The 25,836-nt window shown below is 45.0% G+C and overlaps 1 protein-coding gene across 2 annotated transcripts in view; it reads left to right on the top strand.

The window, feature by feature from the left end:
* Positions 1–25,836, top strand: part of MFSD1 (major facilitator superfamily domain containing 1) — a 138,015-nt gene that overhangs the window by 12,951 nt on the left and 99,228 nt on the right. For both annotated transcript variants that reach the window (XM_069213267.1, XM_069213268.1), the window contains exons 2-3: positions 20,024–20,076; positions 25,144–25,256. In XM_069213267.1, coding sequence (XP_069069368.1) covers positions 20,024–20,076; positions 25,144–25,256 — 166 coding nt within the window. The remainder of the gene's footprint in view (positions 1–20,023; positions 20,077–25,143; positions 25,257–25,836) is intronic.

Raw genomic sequence — 25,836 nt, 5'->3', positions numbered from 1 at the left:
TCCGCGTAGCCCTGAACTCTAGGACACTACCATGTAAGGTGGTGATTTGTCGCACCAGCCTGTTGACATTGGGACAATGGGAACCCTGTGGGTTGGCTTAATGTATGTATGATGCACTTCATTAAGTTAAATCAACCAAAACTGATTTATTGGCTGCCCTTTACAGGTGTGAATGCCTCCTGCCACTGCGTATTCAGAAAGAGCTCATTACAGTCTGTCTCCTACTTCTACCTCAAGTGCAATTGGTGTGCGTGTGTTGGCACGTATTGCTTGGTATATACTGGTTTTCACTTCTGTGTCGTCATCTGTCTGCAGTATTAATGCCAGCGTGACTGAGCTTCAGGGTTCCTGGTCTCCTGCATCCCATACCTTTTGAGCTACTTGCAGGTGTGCTTGATAGTATAGGGACAGACCCCATGCCAACTGGCATAAGTCCATCGCCTGAGCCTAACTGGTTACATGTCTTTTGTTTAGTATAAATCTCTTGCTAGATGACACCCTCCTTCCCTCTATTTTCATATATATAAATATATAATACACACACAAATTTGGGGATTTCCCATAAGGGGAGGGTAATGCATGGGAGTAGGGCAGGTCGCACCCCCAAACAGCCCTATTCAGGCCCCAGTCATGATGCAATGCCAGCTTTGCATCCGTTCCCCCACTCTCTAGGGCAGTGGTCTCCAAACTTTATAATGCTGCGCCCCCCCACTTGAAAAATAAAAATCATTGGGGGCCCGTCAGAAATTTTCACAAATACTTTATAAAGATGGCAATGCTTAAATAATTCCAGACGTATTTAAACATTGCAGTTAAGTACTGTTACCTTTTTTAAAATGCAATAGTATGTTTCTGCTTAAAACAAAACACTGTTATCTGGGTAATGCTTCTTATGGCCAGAGTCTGGTGTCCCCCCTGGGATCACTTGAGGCCCCCCTAGGGGGGCCCGCCCCACAGTTTGAAGACTCCTGCTCTGGGGTGTCTTCCATTAGTATACCATATGGGCCAGCTCATCTTGTGTAGATCTCCCCTTTAGTAGTGTGTTAGCTATGGTTCCTTCTATACTATGCCACCCTGCCATAAACTGCGGTCGCAAAGTCTGATGCTCATGCTCATTTGTGCATTATAGTGTCCCCATCTTAATACTACTTATTTTCTTCCTTCAGACTATATTGGTCACAACAACTAACTTTTTACCTATTTCATGTGGGATCAGGAACATGCTACACTGAAACAGGTATATGCATCTGGGGAGCAGTAGTATTTTTACAGTGTCTGTTCCCCTTCCACGGAAAGGGACAGAGAGGTTCAGTAATCTATTTTCCTCTGTATATCCACTTATATCCTGGTTGGATTCAAGTTAATTCATTTGTTATGGTCACCAGGCACCTGTATCCCTCTTCTAGAGAAAGGAATTGATTTCCCACGGTATGCCCACCATTGGGTGTTACTGAGCTGGACTGTACCCCAGTGCTCCTATTGGAAATAATATCGCCCAGAATCCCATCAGGGTTTGTTAGATAAACCAGCAAGCCATGGATGTACAATGCACCATATGCCTACTTTCCCATGTCTGATTAGCACAGAGCTTTGTGCAGTCTGCACATCAGAAATTCGATTGCAACGGAAACAGTAAGGGTGACAATAGGCATCCCGCCATGTTTCTCTCTGTTGCTCCCTTTCGCCTGACACCATGTCATTTGTCAGGGGCTTAATTTATAACCCATTAGCATTTTTATTTAGTGTACCCTGAAGTTCATTTCCCCAGGGTTGAAAATAGGTAATGCCATGCCACAGTATCAAATGCTTGTTCTGTATCTAGTGACGCCAAAGCCATTTCTTGCTCTCTCTCTTCTGCCTCGCCTATTATGTTGGCTCTTTTGTATGAAACTGTTTTGATTCTCCTGTACCACAGTACTAATTAGTCTTGTGAGCTAATTAAATGTAAAGAGGGGAGCAGGTAGATATTTGTCTAAAGATTAACGTAGTATTTGGGGGAGGGGTGCCCACAATACAAGGGTTTTTGTAGAGATGACCCAACCTGCTTCTGAGAATGGCTCTCCACCTTGATTGACCTTGATTGACCATTGTGGGTTTTGTCACTGCATTTGACAGAACTGATCACTCCTTCTGTGAGCTGGAGAGATTTTTGTTGGTTGATTGTAACTATCCGTTAACTTGCATGTTGCTCTGGGGTTAGGTTAAGTTGACCTATTGACAGAAGGGTGTTGTGAGTGGTTACTCACATGCATGGAGTCATACATGAATGTGTTCATTTGCAGTTTATCATTTTGGCAGTTGAAAAGAGCGACCGGCCCAGAATAAGTACATTTTGACTGGAGTGGAATAGTATGTACCAAGAAATATTTGCTGCAGTTGGATCTGGATGAGCTTTTATCATAAAATATTTATACTGGGGTTTTATCCATAATGGAAAAATCTGTTAATACACAGTGTGCAATAAAGAAACTATTTTCTCAATATAGACTGAATCATCTAGACACTACGGGAAAACATATCTTAGCATTTGCCCGTAACATAGTTACTATTCCTAAAGGAGTTCCATAGTGGGTGGATAAGCTACTTCAGTTTTAAGAAATGTCAAGAAAAATGTTTTTTTTCTTTAGGTATGCTGACATGAGCAGCTTGATGAAAGTGAAATTACCTCAGCCATCTGACTAGAACAGTATTACTTTTTAATTGAGCTTTTGTTGCTTGAAGAAATGAGATGTATGTGTTTTCCTGTTGGATTCACCCCCTTCGCTGAATGTTTTATGTGCATGGTATTGGCTAAAGAAAGGTGCCAGGAAGCCCATTAATTACCTGGAAGGCAAAAAATATTCCACAGAGGAAGTTACGTTCCCCTGTCCGATAATGCTGGAGGCAAAAATTAAGTGCTAAAACTCTTAAACTGTGGAATTATACAATTTCAATGTTGATGAATTTGGGAAAAATCTATATCTAACGATTAGGGTTGATGTTAAAAATGCACGAAGACAAACGCATTGTTTAAAGATTTAAACATTTTTTTTTTAATTGACAGGAAATTAAATTACATATGGGTTGCAGGATTTGCCATGATGCTAAGTTATAAAACATTGGACTGTTGTTTACATGTTAGTGTGTCTGTAAAATGCTTTGCATTGAATAAAATAAAAAATGTGTTGATAAATTCGGAAGGGTAGTACATAGCGCCCTTCTCAAGCACAAGCAGGGTGTTCGGGCTAATATATATTTATTAAAGGCTGACACCTCACATTACTAGTTCTGGGTTTTTTAGTAGGAAGAAATAGCACCATTCAGAAGTGTAGCACACTGCTCTCTGCTGGAATCTCAATAGATATAGTTTTAACTGCCAGACTTGTCCCCCTTACCAAATGTGAGTGATAGCAAAACGAATGTCTCATGTCCTACATGTAAAGTACTTTTCTTAGGAATTCTCTGGGTGCCAGTTTTCTATACTCAAACATATGACTTGGTCAGATTTTACATTAATGGCGTTACAAGCAGTGCCACAAATGGACTTTTAATGATAAACCTTCTAGATTTTCCTAAGCACTTTTGTGTGAAGAACCAGAGCTTTAGAGAAATATCCTTCCGTTCTTTAGCTGGTTTTCCTCTTCCGAAGTAATGTATTAGTTACTTCAACTGAGTAACTATTTGCTTCTAATGAACTGCTGAGCTGTCCTGTTTTTTACATCTTAATTGCTGGAACGATTTTCATTTTTACAGTTGTAAAAGAATAGTGTTATCTCAAAGACCCTACTCTGAAAAAAAAAGTAATAATTGCCATGCCTCAGTTTTTACTTGTTGAGGTTGGCTGTTGGTTACCCCTCTTTCACATAAGTCATGATGCATTGATACTACATGAGAGTAATGTCTACTGAACATTCAAGGATCTATATCATGAGGGTAACTTGGGTTTGATTTTCTTGTAGTTAATAGACACTGGTGTTTCAGTTAAAAATGTTTCTCTACCTCCTTAGTGCATAGTCAGTGTACTCATTTCATTTTAAGTTTGCCATTGCACTTGTACTTAGTTTCTTGCTTGTGCCATTGTCGTGTGTATCAGAGATTCCAGTGTTTTTCCTCTTCACTCTCTCCATTGTTGTGTGCTTAGTTAGTGAAACTGCTTCCAATACCTCCATGTACTGTTGCTTCTCTGCCTTTGGGATTTTGTACTCTTATTCTGTATCTGTCCATGTGCTGACTGTCTGCCCACGTACCATGTTACAATATAGCCCGCCCCTCCTGTTGAATTGATTCTCACATTAATTTGCTAATCCATCTGGTCAGCTGCCTGACCCTTTTAGTCCCCAGAATATCGCATCCTTTGCCATTTCATTTAGAATTCCCTTACTTATTCTCCCTCACGTATTCTCCTTCTTCACACTCCTCTCCAGTTACTACCCACTATGCTTTAAGTAAGCTCTCGTACTACAATAGGTACTAATCAAAAGCCACTGAGGACCCATCAACATCCAACAATTGTTCTGTTTCTCACTTCCCCTATTCTCAAACTGTTGAAACGTTTTGTCTCCAATTGATTGACCTTGTTTCTCACCTCACAAAACCTTTTTGACTTCTTACAATCAGGCTTCTGAGCCCTTCACTCGCCGATGCCTCCTTCTCTATTATTGCTTATGTCATTACCTCTACCCAGCATAACAATCTATTTCCTCTCCTCATGTACCTAAACTAACCAGCCTAGCTTGCTAGCTACGCACCACACTGATCACCCTCAACAACAAATATTATAGCATCAGTTGGTGTTCCACGCGTGTCAATGCTTGGCACTCTGGTTTTCTGTCTACAAACTGTATTTCTTAGTAACATTATATTCCCTTTATCTTGTATCCTCTCTGTGTAGATGATATCCAAATCTTCTTTCTGGGGTTTAACCTGCAAGAGCAAGCACTAGCGCATGAGTCTCACTTGCGCAACAATATAGTTTACAAAAAGGGCATGGAGCATTCCCATCTTGCACTACCCTCCACGAACGAGACGTAACCCCATTCCCCCCCCCTCCCCCCAATTGGATACAGACGCAGGCAGTTGGACAGCCTTTGCATTCATCAGAGTTGTGTATCTGGAATATACGGTAAGCCACATGAAACTGCTACATCTGCAGACTAAATCAGAATGTATAGCTTCTGAGATAACTTGCTGGTAAATGTGCATGGAAAAGTGTCAAAGCATGCTCAACTTACTGAGCACGCTAAGCCTCCACAGGCAATGAAATCTAGTTTGTGCCACCGACACAGCAGTGGGAGCTCATGCAAGGCTACAAAGTTCCTTAGCCTACTGACAGGCATGCACCTCAGCAATGGCACTAAAAATACTAGCTTTAAAACAGAGTGTTATTGTCATGGAAGGTTTGGTGCGACTTTTCAAGTTAGTGCATTTATAGGAGTTGTTTTTTTAAGTGTGGTGGTAGGGATGTATGGCTTAGATTCTTGTATTCCACTTGTGGGTGATACGCTGGCTGTCCGGAATCCAAACATTAGGCTGTCATCTTGGGCGGGGCCACGCACATTGCATGCCACAACCTGATGGTAAATATGTTTATGCACAATCTCAAACTTGTATTACCAGAAAAAGATTTGCGCCACTACTGGTCTGTTATTTGCACTTACTACATCTGTTGATCTATGCTGTTGTCGGTGCTGTTTATTTTGTTGTACCTTTTTTTTAATTCCTGGTACAAGACCAGTGCTGCCTTATCCCATTACAGAACATAGTGTGTGCTATGCTGCCACTGCTGCTTTGGTTGCCAGAAATGAAAGTTCTGATTCGGAGTTACTTAATGCATGCAGCAATAGGGGGTAACTGGAAAGCTCTGTTGCCCTTGAGCAGTTAGCCAGAGGACCTTGATGAGCTTCACAGAAGTCTTATTACAAGGATCAAGTCTTAAAACTGTACAGTCTTCTCAGTCGCTTGCTAGTGGGTCTTTGGTTCACAGAGCTGTTAGCCAGAGCTTGTTCAGGCCTGGCACATAGATTCCACTAGGTGTACTATTTCCAAACTTCAACATTGCTGCAATACAGGTCAAATAGTTCTCTTGATCTGGTTGCGGGACAGGCCTCTCGTATCCTGAAAGGATTCTTCATCCTCACAAGGTCTTTTAGCAAAGACCATTTTATTGTAAAGGAGCAGTGGTCACCATGTGTTATTGCTGAGAGCTGTGGTGAAGAGCTGGTGCCTTTTTGCTAAAAAATAACCCTTGTGGTTGTTTGACTGCAAGCTGGTACTATGTTTAGAATTTGTGGAGCGCTAGGCTGCCCAAGCCAGGCATCCCAGGACCAAGATTCATGAACAACAGAACCTTGAAGAAAAAATTGACAGGAGCTGCATTGAAACAGCAACTTCTTTAGCTGCTTCCCGAACATTGCCTCACTTGTACTTTGGTGCAGATTATGTCGTAGGGTGTTCCCGATTTTAGAGGCCAGATACCTGAACTAACGGCCACCCTATCTAACCCTTTTGATATTTGGGAGACACATGCTATCCTTAAGCAAGATGACCTGAGTGCCCAAGAAGAATAGGGCAGAATCACCTGGCAAAAATAGTGGGAGGCGGGGGCTGTATTGCCCAAAGCGCAGAATGCTAAGCTAATAGCTTTGCAGTTAACACGCCTTTCAACTGGTAACCAATGCAATTTAGATAGATCGAACAAAATAAAATTGTTTACGATTGTGTAACAGTAAACCTTTTTGTATTATCTGAGGCTGCTTTAGAAGTGCCTGTGAGATATCCAAATATAAGAAGTTCTCGTTGTCCAGACACAGCATAGTCGTGTTGTGGACTATGTCTTTTGAATGTAGGGTGGAAAGCCACTCAAAAGACCAAAACAATATGTAATTAAGTCTTTTATGGTGTTCGGGGTATGGTTATAATCCAGACACATACCCAGATTTTTAACCATGGGTTTAGAAGCTGAAAAAGATCCTGAGGCAACAGGCCATGTAGTGGGGAAGGCAAATTACTTTAAATTGTGCCTCCCAAAAACTAGTAGTTTAATATTATATGATAAGTCTAGTTCCTATAGTATCCAGCAGAAACAGTCCGAAATTGTTATCCAGTTTTGGACAACACTTTCGGACTGTTTCTGGGCAACACTTTTGGACTGTTACTCGACATAACTTTCGGACTGTTTCTGCTGGATACTATAGGTTCTAGGCATATCATGGTCTGCTGCATCAGGCACTCCCTGATCTCTCATCCACCTTTTGTTACACTTTGTAATATAGAGACATAAGCTGTTGTGGTTTTCTGAATTAGACTTTGCTTACCCAGCTAGCCTTGATAACGTCAACAGGTGTGACGAAACACATGTTGGCTGTGATTATGGAACGATACCCATCTTGATATATTGATGTCCATGTCTACAAATAAATGGAACCTACTAGAGCCAAACTCATTTGGATGACTTGTTGATTTTGAACTATTTTGGAGTGCTGTGGTATCTTTAAAAATATATGCATGGTGTTTCTTCGGAACACTGTATTATGCTTTTGGGTACTGGAGCATACTCCACGACTTAGTACTGTGCTCTACCCCACTTTGGACTACCTTCAACACGAACTATCATTAATTGTACTTCTATAACATATAGGAAGTGCACCCATTTTGCCACTACTACCCATACTCTTCTCTGTATAATGTTTAATATCATTATTTTCCTTATGGAAGAATTCTGTGTACCAAAGGGCACACTTGAAAATATAGTACACCTTTCAGTAAAGATGCTGGCTTGTGATTATGGCCTGGTACTTTCTGAATGCAGAGCAGTAGGCATATCCTTGTATACTGCCAAAGCAAGGATGTATTTTCTTGTGTGAGGATATGGTTATTTTCTACCATAGACTTTTAATCTAGGTGAAGATTCAATTAATGTAATGTGACATAGTTTTCAATTTTAAATGGGTCAACCTTAGCAGGTACTTGAAGCTTGGGATGCTACTCTGCATGTCACACTACACACCAGCAGAGGTGGTGCATAGTGTTGTGGCACAGGGTTCAACTTTTGCTTCTTATCCACAAAAAGTGCTATCAATTAGCATCACTCCTGAAATGCATCAGTCTGGAACTGATTGAAAAAGTGTAATGTCTCGATTTTGTCAAAATGCTGGCCCTGAAAAGGCAAAGCATTTCGATGTAGTGGTAAAATCGCATGGGCATCTTAAAAATTGGTGTACAAATGTGATACTCAGTGAAGTCAGGACCTACTCGGTTGCATATAAAAATATATGAGACACTTTATCCTAGCTCTAAACTTGAGGATAAAAACCTACATTGAAACCTGTTTATTGTAAAGAGGTGAAATTCAAAACCATCTGCCTGTAAGTCTCTGGTAGATCTGTACTATCTTTCAATCTAGCAAAACACCTACTCCTATTTAATCAAACTGTGAATGTAGGAATGACCTGATTTTGGACTGTCGAAACAGTGTGTAAGTTTGTCTGATGAAATGCAAACCATTTGATCTTGGGGTTTACATTATCAACTTGCTGGGAACTCCCAGAAGCTCTGGCAAGGGAAGAACATTGTTTACTAAGATTACTGAGTACTCTGCTTTCGCAGTCCCCCATAACGTTTTTCTTTGGACATAATTGCTATGGCTATCTTTGTTTGCTGGTAGTGTGAAAGCTACATGAAAAAATACATATGATAAAATTGGTTCAGATCTTAAAATCTACAAATCAGTTACTTGTCAGATTCATGATTTATTTAATAAATCATGAATTTGAAAACTATGAAACTATATGTGATAGAAAAAGTATGCTTTGTTTTTGTTTAGCAGTTGCTTAGCAATTCTAAACTTGGTGTTCCACTTTCTGTTTCCTGACAAAATGGAAAAGTATTGCTTATATTTTGGTTGTATTATTGGAACTCAGAGTGCCTTCAGTAGCAGTGACCTATTGGCGCTACGCCAAACCTACAGCAGTTAATCAGATAGTTTTACTTAGGAAAATATATTTTTAGGCCTAACTTGACAGGGCAGCTGTCGCCAGGTGCTGGTATCGGAATGCCTTCTCCATATACCACTTCCCTGATTACCTGCTTGCACGTGAAACTAGAATCGTGGCTTTTATTTTGGCCATTGCGTCATGGTAATCTAGCATGGTCGTCCATGCCTGTCCCTGACAATTCAAGTTCCAGGACTTGCACTGTGACTTGGAGGGCCACACCAAGCTTCCCTTCCCCACATCCAGGGATTGGACAGCTGTCCTTGCTATGATACGCCAGGTAAAGTGGTGGTGGCAGCATACAGTGTTTTTCGAATTTATAATGTGACTAGCCTTTTTTGTGCATCGCACAAAAGGCACTTGCACTGTTCATGCCAGCGTTTATCACACATTAGTCCTTTGAGTACACTGTGGAGTGGTGGGGTGCTCTCTAAAGTGGTCTGGCTGCCTGAAAACTTCCTATCCTCAACTTGATCAACTGAAACTGCTTTACTACCCCCTCACCTCTACCATCTATCAACCCTGTGCTATCATGGCCCTCATTGAATTTATAAGGGTAGTCCTGTTTCCATTGTTTCCCACTTCAAAGTCTAGATCTCCACCTTCCAGCTGCATGAATACAGCCAGTAAACATCCTCTGTCTGAGGAAGCTGTAACCATCCTCCAGCCTGTGATATTCTTAACCAGTAGCCATACAAAATGTGTTCCACTGGTCCCAGTACCCAGATTCTCACCACACAGAGTCCATTTAATGTACATGTAGTACACACTGACTGTACGTACATGAATTTGACATGCACACTGAATGTCCACTCACAATTCTTGTATACATATTGCAGTGTAACTTAACACAAGAGGGATCAGTAGGCCTATGCCAGTTTTAAGGGCTCGTTTGGTGCACCCCTCCAGGTCATTGAAAAAGTTCTACACTTTGCACTACCAGGTATCGGCCTTTGCATGCTTTAGACAAACAGGATTCTAGGACCAAAATAACTGGCAAGCATACCAGTAAAGTGTGTAGCCAGGGCCTTTGGTTTTGTATAGACAACTGTTTAACTTGCAGAGCACATTACGGTTCCAATATTAAATAAATAAAAATAAAAAAATCCACACTTGCAGCTTCTTTTAAGGAGTCACCTATGAAACAGCTTTTGAAAAATAAGTAATCACAGTAACCAAAAATGTGTGTTAACATGTAGTACCACATGGACTGGTTGACAGGGTGCGGAAACAACTAGGTCAATATATATCAAACAGGCAGAGCAAGCACACACAGATAAACAAAACAATGGCAGGTAAAGGAGAGCCTCACAGCATGCCGTTCTTCACTGCGTAAGCTTTAATTTCCATGAATGTAAAGAGCTATTCAGACTGAAAAATAATATTGACAGACAGACCAAGCTATCCCGGGAGTCTTGCTCTTAGTTTAACTCAAACACCAGTTTGCAGTAAAAATATGATGTATTTCTCACTCAGTGTTTCTCCATTTAAACCCATGTTTCTGAGACCTGATTATTGCACAATAATTTCTGGTCAGCTGAAAAGCATTGACTGATTAACATAGATTAAATAAATAATTATTGATTCAGTATGCAATTCATGAACATTCAGATGAGAGTACTAAATAAGAAAAGGGCACTTCCCTGCAGGCAGGAAGAAGTTGATGCTTGTGGTGGCCTTCTGCTCCTCCCAGACACAGGCATGATACGCTGGGCGGTTTGTCCACAACTGTTCGGAGTGCGACGGTGCTCCCCACATCATTTTTGGCACTGGGATAGTCTTTGCGAATAAGCACTTCTGAGGGGTGGGGTCCATAGATGAATAGAAGAAGAAAGGGGTCCATGCACACCCCTTTCCTGGGTTAGTTTATAAACCTCCCTTGCACCGACCTATGGGCGTGGCCCATCCCCAGGGTAAATGACGGCTCGGCAGTGGAGCCCCATGTGCTTTGAGGTCAGTAGAAAGGTCAAATGTTGCCAAAGTTTAATATGTTGTAACTTGGGCCCTGTTGGGCCGATTTTGATGATATTGGGCTCGTTTTACTCCTGGTGGTGAGCTCTACCCACCAGAGGCAGTTACAGTAGAACTCCTCACCTCCAAAGTAGTGCTGTCCTAGTGGAGCTGCTTCTCCTCGCTTCCGGTTCCAGCTTTCATCCTGGTCTGGTTTCTGGGCAGAGAAGTCCAGGGCTTTTACCCAATTGATCCTCAGGTGGCTCAAGGGGGCAGCCTCACTGCCCCTTTGGGAAATCCACTGGTCCTGGGAGTCAACTAGTCAGAGTAGTTAGTATTTTGTGGGTATCAGACGGTTCCTCCTTCTAGTTCTCTGTGGTAGTTCCAGGGTCCAGCAGTGAAGCGCAGAAAAATCACCAGGCAAGAGACAGTCTCTATGCTTGTGCAAGAGCTTTTTTTTAAAGGAGAGAGGATGGGTTCAATGTCGGGCACCCCTGTCCAATCCTAGGGTGCCACATCACCTCTCCACCAGTTCAAAATGGCATCATCCAAATCAAATCAAATCATTAGCATTTATAAAGCGCGCTACTCACCCGTGCGGGTCTCAAGGCGCTAGGGACAAAGGGGGTGGTTATCGCTGCTCGAACAGCCAGGTCTTTAGGAGTCTCCGGAAAGCGGAGTGGTCCTGGGTGGTCCTGAGGCTGGTGGGGAGGGAGTTCCAGGTCTTGGCCGCCAGGAAGGAGAAAGATCTCCCACCTGCCGTGGAGCGTCGGATGCGAGGGACGGCGGCGAGTGCGAGGCCAGAGGAGCGGAGGGGGCGGGTGGGGACGTAGAAGTTGAGCCGTCTGTTGAGGTATTCCGGTCCCTTGTCGTGGAGGGCTTTGTGTGCGTGGGTGAGAAGTCGGAAGGTGATCCTTTTGCTGACTGGGAGCCAATGCAGGTGTCTCAGGTGTGCGGAGATGTGGCTGTTGCGGGGTACGTCGAGGATGAGGCGGGCTGAGGCGTTTTGAATGCGTTGCAGGCGATTTTGGAGTTTGGCGGCGGTCCCAGCGTAGAGGGTGTTGCCGTAGTCCAGGCGGCTCGTGACGAGGGCGTGGGTCACGGTTTTTCTGGTGTCGGCGGGGATCCAGCGGAAGATCTTGCGGAGGGTGAGGAAGCAGGCGGAGGACACGGCGTTGACTTGCTTGGTCATGGTGAGAAGGGGGTCCAAGATGAAGCCGAGGTTGCGGGCGTGGTCTGCGGGGGTCGGTGCGGTGCCGAGGGCCGTGGGCCACCAGGAGTCGTCTCAGGCGGACGGGGTGTTGCCGAGGATGAGGACTTCAGTTTTTTCAGAGTTCAGCTTTAGGCGGCTGAGCCTCATCCAATCTGTGACGTCATTCATACCCTCTTGTAGGTTGGTCTTGGCGCTGGCGGGGTCCTTGGTGAGGGAGAGTATAAGTTGGGTGTCGTTGGCGTAGGAGGTGATGATGATGTCGTGCTTGCGTACGATGTTAGCGAGGGGGCTCATGTAGACATTGAAGAGTGTCGGGCTGAGTGATGAGCCTTGAGGTACGCTGCAGATGATCTCAGTGGGTTCTGAGCGAAACGGAGGGAGGTAGACTCTTTGGGAGCGGTTTACGAGGAAGGAGGCGATCCAGTCCAGGGCCTGGTCTTGGATCCCGGTGGAGCGGAGGCGGGTGATTAGGGTGCGGTGACAGACGGTGTCAAAGGCAGCCGAGAGGTCGAGAAGAATGAGGGCGACTGTTTCACCGTTGTCCATCAGGGTTCTGATGTCGTCTGTGACTGAGATGAGGGCGGTTTCAGTGCTGTGGTTGGTTCGGAATCCGGTCTGTGAGGGGTCGAGCAGGTTGTTGTCTTCCAGGAAGGTGGTCAGCTGTTTGTTGACGGTCTTCTCTATTACTTTGGCTGGGAAAGGCAGAAGGGAGATGGGGCGGAAGTTTTTCAGGTCGCTCGGGTCAGCCGTAGGTTTCTTTAGTAGGGCGTTGACTTCGGCGTGTTTCCAGCATTCGGGGAAGGTAGCAGAAGAAAAAGAAGAGTTGATGACGGTCTGGAGGTGTGGGGCGATGATGTTGTTGGCTTTGTTAAAGATGAAGTGCGGGCAGGGGTCCGAAGGGGCGCCGGAGTGGATAGAGTTCATGATGGATTTGGTTTCTTCCGTGCTGATGTGGGTCCAGTTGTTGAGGGTGATGGTCGGGGATGTGGGTTCGGTGGTGTTAGGTTGGGTCTGGTGTCCGAAGCTGTCGTGGAGGTCGCTGATCTTGCGATGGAAGAAAGTGGCGAGGGATTCGCATAGATCCTGTGAGGGCGTGACGGCGTTGGCGTTGGCGCTGGGGTTGGAGAACTCCTTGACGATGCTGAAGAGTTCTCTGCTGTTGTGGCTGTTTTTGTCCAGTCTGTCGGTGAAAAAATTCCTTTTGGCAGTGCGGATCAGGTGGTGGTGTTTGCGGGTAGAGTTCTTGAGGGCGGTCATGTTGTCAGCGGTGCGGTCCTTGCGCCAGGCTTTCTCAAGTGCGCGACAAGTTTTCTTTGATTCTTTGATGGTGTCAGAGAACCAGAGGGGTTTCTTGGTGTTGTTCTGTCGCTGCGAGCGTTTGAGGGGAGCAAGGTTGTCTGCGCAGTTGGAGATCCAGTTTGTGAGGTTGAGGGCTGCGACGTTGGGGTCGGTGGTGAGGGTGGGTTGGTTGGCGGCGAGTGCGGCGAAGAGTTGCTCTTCAGGGATCTTGTTCCACTGTCGGCAAGGGATGGGTTGAGTGCGGAGGTGGCGGGTCTCGCGTCGGAATGTGAAGTGGACGCAGCTGTGGTCGGTCCAGTGTAGGGCGGAGGCGTGGCTGAAGAAGACGTGTTTGCTGGCGGAGAAGATAGGGTCGAGTGTGTGTCCGGCGATGTGGGTGGCAGTGTTCACCAGTTGTTTGAGGCCGAGGTTGGCGAGGTTGTCGAGCAGGGTGGTGGTGTTGGGGTCGTTGTTTTGTTCCAGATGGAAGTTGAGGTCGCCTAGGAGGATGTAGTCCGGTGAGGCGAGGGCGTGCGGGGAGATGAAGTCGGCGATGGTGTCGCTGAAAGGGGCGCGAGGTCCGGGAGGACGGTAGACGAGGGATCCTCTGAGGGTGGTCCTCGGGTCGGTGCGAATCTGAAAATGCAGGTGTTCAGCGGCAAGAGGGGAGTCTTCAGTGGAGGTGGTGACGCGGATGGAGTCTTTGAAGACGATGGCGATGCCTCCTCCTACTTGGTTGGTGCGGTCTTTCCTGGAGATCTTGTAGCCTTCGGGGATGGCGGTGGCGATGTCTGGAGCAGAGGAGGCGTTCATCCAGGTCTCCGTGATGAAGGCGACGTCCGGTGCTGTGGAGTCTAGGAGGTCCCAGAGTTCAACGGCGTGTTTGTGAACGGAGCGAGCGTTGACTAGGATGCACTTGAGGTGGTTGATGGCGCGTGGGCTTGTGGTCGTAGTTGTTGCGTGGTGGAAGATGCGTTTGCAGGAGTTGCAGGCGAAGGGTCCATGGGTGCGTTTGGGGTGAGCTTGGAAGCAGGTGTTGGAGCGTCCTGGGTTGAGGGCATAGAGGGTGGTGGGGTCATAGCGGATCATCGGGGCTTGGGAGCGCTGGGGACCAGGGGTCATGGCGCTGGGCGCGGGCCAGGCGCGGACGGGCGCAGACGGGCTTGCCTCTGGCGCGCCCCTGGCGCGCCAGCGGCGCGCTCGCGCAGCGGCCGCCATATGAGGTAGGAGGGGGGGGAGGGGTCAGCTGGGGGCGAATGGGAGCTGGGGGGCGGGGGCGTGCAGGAGGTCGCGGCGGGAAAGCGCGAGGGAGGGGGGGGACAAGTAGAGTGAGAAGAGCTGGGGGAGGGGGGTTTATGGGTGGAGGGTGGAGAGTGTTAGGAGGTTTAGGAGATTAGGGAGAAAGATAGGTGTAGGGTTGTGAAGATAGGGGAGGGGGGGTTGTAGAGGTGGGTGAGGGTGAGAGGTAGAGTGAGGGGATAGGAAGATAGGTAATAGAGGGGGTGGCGGGAGGAGGGGAGAGATAGAGAAATAGGTAGAGAGAAAAGGTAGATAGAGAAATCGATAGATAGGGGAAAAAGATAGAGAGATAGGAAGATAGGAAGATAGGAGGAGGTGGAGAGTGAGGGAGTTGGATAGTGGGATAGAGAGATGGAGAGATAGGTAGATAGGAGGAGTGAGGGAGGTAGAAAGTGAACGGGTTAGATAGGGGAGATAGAGGTGGGGATGCGAGTGGGGGAGGGGGATGAGGCAGGAGCAGGAGGGCAGGCGCGGGGAGAAGAGGACGGAGGAGGCAGAAGAGCCGAAGGCAGAAGAGCCGAAGGCAGAAGACAAGAAGACAAGAAGACAAGAAGACAAGAAGAACAGAAGAACAGAAGAACAGAAGAACAGAAGAACAGAAGAGCAGAGGACCGGAAGGACTGAAGACCGGAAGAGCAGAAGACCGGAAGAGCAGAAGACCGGAAGAGCAGAAGACCGGAAGAGCAGAAGACCGGAAGAGCAGAAGACACACAGAAGAACACAGAAGAACAGAGAGGAGTACAGAAGAACAGAGAAGAATACAGAAGAAGACAGAGGAAGACAGAAGAAGACAGAGGAAGACAGAGGAAGACAGAAGAAGACAGAAGAAGACAGAGGAAGACAGAGGAAGACAGAGGAAGACAGAGGGAGACAGAGGGAGACAGAGGGAGACAGAGGGAGACAGAGGGAGACAGAGGGAGACAGAGGGAGACAGAGGGAGACAGAGGGAGACAGAGGGAGACAGAGGGAGACAGAGGGAGACAGAGGGAGACAGAGGAACACGGAGGGAGATACAAAAAACGAAGAAACAGGGTGCAGAATACCACAGCAGAAGATGAGGAAGAAGAGAAGAGGAGAGAAGACGGGGAGAAGAGGAGTACAGAAGAAGAATACAGACGAGGAGCGAGGAGGAAGAACAGAGAAGAAGGAAAGAGGAAAAGAAGCAGGAGCAGGAGAGAGGGTGAGTAGCGCGGGGCAGAACGAGGGGCTGGGAGGTGGGGGGTACTTACTGTGGGGTGGGTCTCAGGAACTCAGGAACCTGGAGGAGCTGCAGCGGCAGGGGGAGCGACCTACCCTTGGGTCAAGGGTCGCTACCACTGTCGCGCAGCGGCCGCCATATGAGGTAGGAGGGGTCAGCTGGCGGCGAATGGGAGCTGGGGGGCGGGGGCGTGCAGGAGGTCGCGGCGGGAAAGCGCGAGGGAGGGGGGGACAGGTAGAGTGAGAAGAGCTGGGGGAGGGGGGTTTAAGGGTGGAGGGGGGAGAGTGTTAGGAGGTTTAGGAGATTAGGAAGAAAGATAGGTGTAGGGTTGTGAAGATAGGGGAGGGGGGGTTGTAGAGGTGGGTGAGGGTGAGAGGTAGAGTGAGGGGATAGGAAGATAGGTAATAGAGGGGGTGGCGGGAGGGGGGGAGAGATAGAGAAATAGGTAGAGAGAAAAGGTAGATAGAGAAATCGATAGATAGGGAAAAAGATAGAGAGATAGAAGAGAGTCACTGGTTACGTCTGTTCCTGAGGTCTCAGCTCTGCCTCTCGGTGACATTCCTACCAGGGCCTTGCACACCAACACACCAACAGTTCAAAGATAGCCTCCTCCTGGGTGGGCTCTTGTTGTCTGGGCTTCCTCGTTTGCTCACTGGGTGCTTGGGCAGGCCCATCCCTGGTACTGTAACCACTGAGTGATTGATTCAGATCATTCGGCTTCACCCCTTTCCTCATCCTGAGCTGGCTGAAGTACTGCTAATTGCTCCCTTGGTGTGGGGAGGCCTTTATTTCTGACGCTGGATAGAAATGTAATTAACTAGGCACAACAGGTTGACAAGAGGCCTGGGCTCCGATCCTGAGTTGAACCACAGAGATATGACATTTTAGATGACCCATAAAGTGTACAGATATAATTATGGGAATTACAGAATGGATTTTTCAGCGCAGGTTACACCCTAACTTAAGATGTTGATGGGCTCTGCGAGCCAAAGGGAAGCAAAACTGCGCTCTAAGGCAGTTCTCTCCATAGGTGTATAATAGTGTCACTACAGGCAAAACAGTAAATCACACTGACTTTTCTTATTAGTGTACACTAACATTATAAGGCCTGTCCCAGGTCAATATCGAATCTTGCAGAGTACCCTTCTGCGCAGAACAGTAGTGTCCCAAGCGCAGACTGCACACGTGTGCACATGTGTAATCAGCCAAGTGCCCCTTACCGCATCGCAGCAGCCTTATTATTTAAAGCATACACTGGCGGCAAACATGTGCAGTCTGTTTGCCATGTGAGTACCACATGAAGCGAGACTCACGCACAGTAAGAAGCCTGAAACAGGGTGATGAGGGAAAAAAAAAATCAAGGTGTACTGAATGGGCGGAACCCAGTTGCAACAGTTACATTTTGTGATTACGCTAGGTATCCTCTGTTTATCAGCACTAGGTAATATCGATTAGTGTCAAAATTTAGTGATATGTGCAGGGCTTTCAGCTTTGTACCACTGTCTGTCTGCCGGTTTGTTATATTTTTGGGAACGTGAACCTCGCCCTGCCGCAGAAGGGCTTAATTTTGGGGCAATGCAATGTATGGTGTATGAGTTCCCCGATTGTTCTCCACACCTCAGACATTCTGGGAATCAGTGATCCCAAACCTCCATTTGTTTCTGTTGTGTGATGTATGTCTGGTGCATATTTTTCAGTGGATCATTCTGGACTAATTGGCAGTAGCCACATCCAGCAGCACCACGCTGGCAATTTACCATTCTTCAACAAAAAGTATTCCCACATCTCTTTCCCATCCCTGATTAAGATTATCAAATGTGTCGGGCGTGTAGTACCAGTCAGCAGTACACTGCAGGTATCTTTGCGCCTCCCGTGGTTGATAAGCATCTTAGCCTCCAGGGGAATAGAGTTAAAATCTGGGAGATGTTAGATTTTCTTTTTTACCTGGGGCATGTCTCAACTGTCTGTACACATTTTAGTTTTTTTTAATGGTATTTGTGCATATTTTAGTTTATTCACAGGTTATACAGTAGTGTGCATCACAGTGGTCCCAAATTTGAGTTTTCAGTCTTGTTCCCCTTGCCCACCCCCATGGAACCCCTTTTATGTTTGAGAGGTTTTAATTCTGCCCATTTCAGAAATATTTGATGTGCTGCTTTTTCTGTAAATGGTTACAAGTACTATAAACAGATTTGTAAATTGAAGATGCTAATCCTCATGCACTACACTGAATTGTACACGTTTTGTTTTCTAGTTAAGATTTTTTCCTGGATGGAAGTGTGACCCTGCAGCACATTAAATTGTAATCTGAACTTCTCTGGTGGCTGATACAGTTGTTTTTTCTGTGCAGCTGAACTCCAAATGTTTTTTTTTTCTTTACTGAAAATTGCCATAATAGGCTAGTAAACTGCAGTAAGTCCAGGATGTTGAGCCCTAGCCTGCCCTGGTAGTTACAATTTCATTTAAATAACATGTTTCTTGTGGAATGTGTCTTGATTGTCATAGACTCCAAAGTCTTTCACCACTCAAATGGTCAATGGAGCTTCGACTGTCTTGGTTGATCAGATGAGCAAGGGTGGAAAGCTACTCCTGGCTATAAGATCTGTATTTTGGGTCCATGAACTCACTCTTTTTCCCTCAAAGGTATCACATGTAGCATATAACAGTTATGGATCCTACCTGCAGGCCTCTCCTTGCTTCTTTCAATTACATGACTGATTAGGGCCAGATTATGAGGCTGGCAGTCCAAGGACTACCAGCCTCGTGGTGATGGTCGGACTGCCCAAATGTGGCAGCCCGACTGCCACATTACAACCCTGGCAGACAGACCCACCGTCCCCGCCAGGAACATCTCTTCCGACAGGCTGATGGCGGTCTGAGTTGTACGCAGCCAGGGTGGTGCTGAACTAGGCTTCGCCTGGCTGATTAGAACTGCACTTTCCGCCTGCCTTTCTATGGCGGGGACTCCACCATGGAAAGGCTGACGGAAAGCCAGTGCTGGGAGTCACAAGGGGGCCCCTGCACTGCCCATGGCATAGGCAGTACATGGGCTGCCCAGCGCCATCTGAATGCGCCCTGTCTGCACCGCAGACAGTGGATATTTTGAGAGTGTTGGTGTGCTGTGCTATTGCCCTCGGCTCCCTTAAGGGACCAGAGACCAATACCGTAGCACTGTCCCCACTGGTCATTCCGGTGGGAACGAATAATACAATGTTCCCACTGGTCATCCCGGCAGGAGCCTTGTAATATGCTTGGGGGGCAACGCCACTGGTATGACGGTGGTGCGCTTCCCACAGCTTTGGCTGTCCGCTTTTAGGACTGCCAAAGTCGTAATGAGGCTCTATGTGTCATTAATGTACGTTTTGTACCGCAGCTGATGCACTTTGATCTTGATCATCCCTACCACTGCCAGCATGTGTCCATGAATGAGGAGAAAGATGAGCCTTATGGGTCTTTAAAATGTAAGATCGAGCTTGGGACAATAAAGGACTTCATCTTGCCTCTCCATCAGACAGTGATCCAGATACTCATTTGGTTTAGATGTTCCATTGTATCACAGGATGCAGAAATATGTGGCTAATCCTGTTGGGCTATTCTGTCTGTTGTTGAGGTGTTTCCTTCTTACAGCAAACTGTTTGTTCTTGGTCCCATGATCGAAACCCGATTGAAAATCAACCATTAGTATTATCTGCACCCACACTGGATCTCAGAGAAAAGGACTGTTTTTATTTGGGAGGTATTTATTTTGGAGGGGAGTCACAACTGTTTGAGTCGTATGTTGCCTGCATCTTATTACTATTGCCGGGAGAGGATCCTTGTAAGACCTAGATTAACCCTCCTCCATCACCCAGCCTATTCTAAAGATCTCTGATCATAACAGTCTTGGAAGATGAAATCTCAGTTATTTAACAATCTACTTCATTAAATCATATTTTATAATAAATGGCCTATGTCACCCAACTTCAGAAATATTATTTAATAGTAGTGCTAGTATTGCACAAGTGAGAGCCAGCAGTCCTTTGACCAAATACCTGTTTTACTGCAAACATTTTTTGAAATTATGTAGCAAATCAAGACAAAAGACAGGTTTTTAATACAACTGTTTTTTTCCAATAGGCAGCTATTTCTGCTACGATAACCCAGCAGCTCTTCAAATCCAGGTTCAAGCAGTAAGTGGAATAACATGCTAATATTTGTTTTGCTGTCAAGTCATACTAACTTACGTAAAACAACTCTGGCTAATTTGCAGTCTATTACCCTCCTGTAAGTGTGACAGTGAGCCTCTTCACCTTTTAGCTGAGTGTCTTACTTTTTCTTCTGTACCGTTTTAGCTTGATTATAAACGCCGGTACCTTTAAAAGGGGACTGTTGGCATACTTAACCAATGGTTTTTATTTTCATTTTGTTTCTGAGACCCCAGAACCTGTTAGGTCCTGCAAACTTATGATTTATATTTGACTGTTAGGTTAAAACAATCATTTGCAATGCAGTAGGTCTTGTATTTGCTGAGTCAGAGCTATTGGCGCTGTAAATGCATAACTGGACTTTACTTGCCACATACATTGGTCAACCCTGCTGCATAATTGGGTCCTCTCTGCCACACAATCCCAGTAATTCAGTTGCAGTCCATTCTCAAGTCATTTCCTATTTCGGAAGGTTGAAGCCAGTTCAAGCAACAGAAATCAGACTATGCAAGAAAATACTTAGAACAGTTGGAAATAAGCAAGGTAGACACAGATTTTACTGGTAAATCCAGTAGAATTTAAACCATCAATAGTGAGGCGGAACATATTTCATGAAGTTAATTGCTTGCTGCTCACATCTGTCTGCTCTAATCTAATCTAATTCCCAGCCTCTCAAAAACAATAAATGTAGTACCATTCAAATGTGTAATACTAATATTCACAGCGCCAAGAGGCAGCTGAAGTTGTCCTGAAACGGTAAACAGATAATAGATGTTATCATTCATGGAACAAACCATCAGATTTTGAATAACAAGAAAGACAGTGCATGTTTTCCACAAGGTCAATACTAGGGTGTTTCTGCTGTTGGATAACATGGGCAGGGCCCATGTCCAAATGACAAAGCGCACTGAAGAGAATGGACACAGGACGGGGGCATAGCTTGGTTAGTAAGATTGTGGGGTTGGGGGATGTGAGCTTCATATTTCCCAAAAATCACGCTGACACACATTAAAATGCATTATACGACAAGCAGGGTGCACAAGAGCGGCTTGAGCGGCAGCGGAAAGGGAGAGGGAATATGGATTGGTAAGGGTGGTAAGTGAGAGAAAACACATTATTTTGCAAAATCTACAACATTTTTTTAAGTCTTTCCAAACAGAGAAGGGAGTGTGTGCGCACATTTTTTTCTGTGTCAAAATTCCTGGTGTAATCCGACAGAGACCTCACCGAACCATACCCACCAGAAAGCACCTGCACCCAACTGTTTACCAAATGAACATTTATTAAGGGGTTGGAACACACCAAACCCCCTCTGCCTCCTGGAAGCTGTGTCCCTGGCACAGGAACATGCGTCTGGCCCTCCTCCCCACCTGCAGAGACCGAAGGATACAGAAAGGGTTAAGAGCACACATTGCTGGTGCCATGAAGAGCCGACATACCCACCTGAGGTGTGCGGAACATGTACTAAACCGACAACATGAAAGCAATGCTCAAGGCAGGTTACAGTTTTTAAAGGAGAAGTTTAAGATATGCTTCATGCTTATACAATGAAGAACCAGTGAAATTCGGTGTTTGCCATATGTGGCAGACCACCTGACTTTGTCGTGCCCACCACATAGCACCAAAGCCATGGGGATGGCAACGTCACATATATCAGAACCACTTGGGGAATGTTAGTTTGAACACACCATGCCTTCAAGTGCCCAACTTCACAACATTGCTATTTATCTGCTGTCTCAAACACTCTGCAAGGGTCATCGAGGGACAATCACTCTGGTCATAAAGAACAAGCAAAGACCACTCGCTATACATAAACAAACAATGGCGTCAGAACCATTCGGAGAGTGTAAGCTTGAACCCACCATGCCTTCAAGCGCCCAACATCGCAGCATTGCTATTTACTTGCTGTCTCAAACACTCTGCACAGGTCAGCTAGGGAAAGTCACCCTGGTCATAAATTACAAGCAAAGACCAGTCACTACACATAAACAAGCAACAGCGTCAAAACCACTCGGGGAATGTTAGCTTAAACGCACCGTGCCTTCAGGCGGCCAACATTGCAGCATTGTTATTTATCTCCTGTCTCACACTCTGCACAGGTCAGCTAGGCACAGTCACCCTGGTCAAAAGGAACAAGCAAAGACCAGTCGCTACACATAGACAAGCAGCGGTGCAGGAAGAACGGCAGCAATGACTGGAGGGAGGGGGTGTGAGCAAGGAGGCAGCAGATGGCCAACAAAAAGGATCATAAATTGAAGTCCGCTGGGAGGAGGGGGGGGGGGCCATCACACACTGTAAAAGGAGGAAGCGTGAACATAGTGTGATGGCGAACAAAAATGTTCTGTTAATGAAATCGCCTGGGAGGAAAAAGGAAACATTTAAGACCAGCACAACAAAGATTGAATGGCAAGAGTTGAAATGGTTAAAAGCTCATAGATTGAATACAACATGTCTTACAGACAGCGCTGCGTGCTGCCTAGGCTCAACCTAAAGACCCAAATGCCGGCTAGTGTCACACCGTATCCATCGACATACGTACCTGCACATTCCTTGCGACTCAGCACTGGCTAGTTTTGCTTTTTTGCGTTGCAATTCCAATGTAGTCGATAGTAAATTAAAAGTCAACTGAAGTGTGCAACACCACAAAACGCTAAGCGAGTGGCCCAGTATCACTTTACAGCTGCCAGCCCCTTGTGTTTCTTCAGTACAGTACAGTTATGAGAAAGAGAGGGAGGACCCAGGAGCTATGGATGCGTCGGGGTGGTGGCAAGACAGCTAAAACTACATGTAGCTGAGGACGCTAGTGTACAGCAAGTGTTTTTTTTTTTTTTAATAGGGTTGCAAATAAGATGTTCGTACTTGATGCAATGCTTAGATAATATGCACATTTTATTTAGTAGTGATATTAAAATAATGTAGTCTAAATACTTTTCCTTTATGAAATTAGTACCTTGAAGTCCTTACCAGGTAATATCACACGATGTAAACTACTGCAGTTAGCCCATAACCCGTTGTCAAGGCTGCATGTGGCTACATGTGGTACACATCTGCTTATAAGTTCCTTAAGTTATTTCTTCCTTTCTAGTTATTTCTAAATCCCTCCGTAAAAATGTTTGGCCCATTTCTTGCATTCCAGTTTGATGGATTTCGGATCTAAAGCAAAGAAATAAATGAATTTGCACATCATCATAGAACGTCATCAAGTGGGGAAGCTAGTTTGACTATCCTGGTTATTCTTTAACAGAATTTGACAACTTAAAGACTTAAGTTTATCTCCAGAAAATTATATGAATGCCTCTACCTGAATGAGTATTTTACAGAAATTTCATCAAGGCAAGCAGGATCCCATAATTTGTTATATTGCAACTAGGACTTCAAATAAAATATGCTCAGTACTTTTAGGTATTGCTTCAGTATTTAGCAAATTTCTTAGCTTTTCCTGTTTTTAAATGTAAAGTAACTGAATCATGCATAGCGTGGTTTGCCCAAGTCACCCAGTATGGTAAAACGGGTAAGCCAGGACTGCAGCCCTTGTTACTTGGATCACCAGTCGCCAATTACACCCCAAATTTCTAATAAGGAGTTCCAGGCCTACTGAAAATCTAAGGAACCCTACTTGGCTATCCACAACCACTTCAGCGTGCTCAGTGGTTTTCGGAGGAAATAATCTTCCTTTGCAGCAATCCGTTTTCTTGTGCTCTATTAAATCTGGGTATTTTTGTACTTTTCTCACTCTGGAAGGCTCCCTCTATCTTTCCACAAGAATAGTTTTGAATGCATGTACATTGTAGGAAGCCACTTGCAAAATATTTGCTACAAGCCTCAAAATCGTTGGTTGTCATTTGTTCACTAGATCTTGCAGATCAAATCCTTCCCGTGATGCTAATATACCTGACCCTGCATGAATGCTTTTGGAAACCTCACCGGCGGGTGGATTTTCAATCTTTGTGTAATTTATGAGAAAAAAATTACACCAGTGTGAATTCTATTGGGATGCATGTTACTATTTCTGTGCTCTCTCTCTCTCTCTCTCTCTCCTCTCTCCTCTCTCCTCTCTCCTCTCTCCTCTCTCCTCTCTCCTCTCTCCTCTCTCCTCTCTCCTCTCTCCTCTCTCCTCTCTCCTCTCTCCTCTCTCCTCTCTTCTCTCTTCTCTCTTCTCTCTTCTCTCTTCTCTCTTCTCTCTTCTCTCTTCTCTCTTCTCTCTTCTCTCTTCTCTCTCTCTTCTCTCTCCCCCCCCCCCCTATTTAATACTGGATTACCCTAAATGGGAATAAAGCTCTATAGTTTCCTTACTGAAACTTTTGGAAAGCAAAAACTTGCAAACATTAATTACACTGCAACTTAACGTTTAAACATAAGTATGGTCCACATATTTACTCTTCTCATCCTACCAGGCAAATTAGCGAGCTCAGAATGTATCTTTTGAATAATAGGTTAAAGACTAAGGGCCTGATCACGATCTTGGCAGGTGGGTCTACTCAGTCACAAACGTGATGGATATCCCGTCCTCTAAGGTGGACAGAATATCCAACACATTTGTGAAGGAGTATTCCATCCGCCAAGATCATAATCAGGCCCTAAGTCTATTGACCCGGTGGCTAGACATTAGTTTACTATATTTATTTATGTCCAAATAAAACACATGTTGCTAATTTATAATACCTGTTGTAGCCAGGGTTAACAGTCTCTAAACTGCCTCTGTAATTCAACATTTTATAACTGATCAAGGATTTGAATTGCTGAATAATACTGTACGGATTCTCAAACACTTTGTAAAAAATTATAGAATAAACATGTACAAGTGTAGCTTTGCTCAAAACTGTGCTTAGTAAATGGCTGAATCCTGCTTTGGGAATGCTAAATTGATTTTACTGCACATCTCTTGATATTTATGCACAAATGTTATAATTTTCATGCGTAGCAGTATGCCCCACAGCTTGGATTGTCTTTCTCAGTAGCCACACAATATTGTTGTCTTCATTTTTTTCTCATATTTTTCTGATGCCATTACTCATCTTTTGTGGTCACACTTTAATCTTTAATTTCTTACAGGACATGAAAGTGAACACCGCTGAGTTCATGCAGTTATATGCATGGTATTCCTGGCCTAATGTTGTTCTCTGCTTCTTTGGTGGTTTTCTAATAGACCGTGTATTTGGAATACGGTAAGTGTGGACATAATCTTTAGCAGTGTGCAAGAAATGTTGCATCTGTAGAATTTCTCACATTTGTTGGATTTGACCCTCTTATTAATGGTATTCTCCTGCATACCAAAGTGGCTGTGATAGAAATTAATGGTGCTACCCATTTTTCAAGCCCTAAACACCTTCTATAAAATTGTTTGTTTTCTATTCACCTTAATGGGATGACCTTCTTCAACATCTGATATGTCCTAAAATCTTTAGTCTAAAGGTTTACATGTGTGCATTAGTCACTGGTAAGGCATCTTCAACCAGCCCCCAGAGGCAACCCTCAGTAGTTTGGTAAAATACACTACATGCATTCTTTGAAAGGATTTAAAATGTTCTAATTCTACTATTCAATAAAATGTTAGATTTCATTTCAGAAAATGTGTACTTCATCAGATTTCTAGGCACTCCAAAATGTCACTTCTCACAAATGACCCAAGATTTGCTGAAATCTGACATTTCACTGAATTCCAGAATCAGTGACATTGAAACCATTTCAAGATCATGAGGCTATAACTTTATATGGAAAGTTAGAAATTGGACATTGCAATGTTAC

The sequence above is a fragment of the Pleurodeles waltl genome, chromosome 11, assembly GCF_031143425.1.
Source record: "Pleurodeles waltl isolate 20211129_DDA chromosome 11, aPleWal1.hap1.20221129, whole genome shotgun sequence".
NCBI lineage: Eukaryota > Metazoa > Chordata > Amphibia > Caudata > Salamandridae > Pleurodeles > Pleurodeles waltl.
This window is presented reverse-complemented; position numbering and strand designations above follow the sequence as displayed.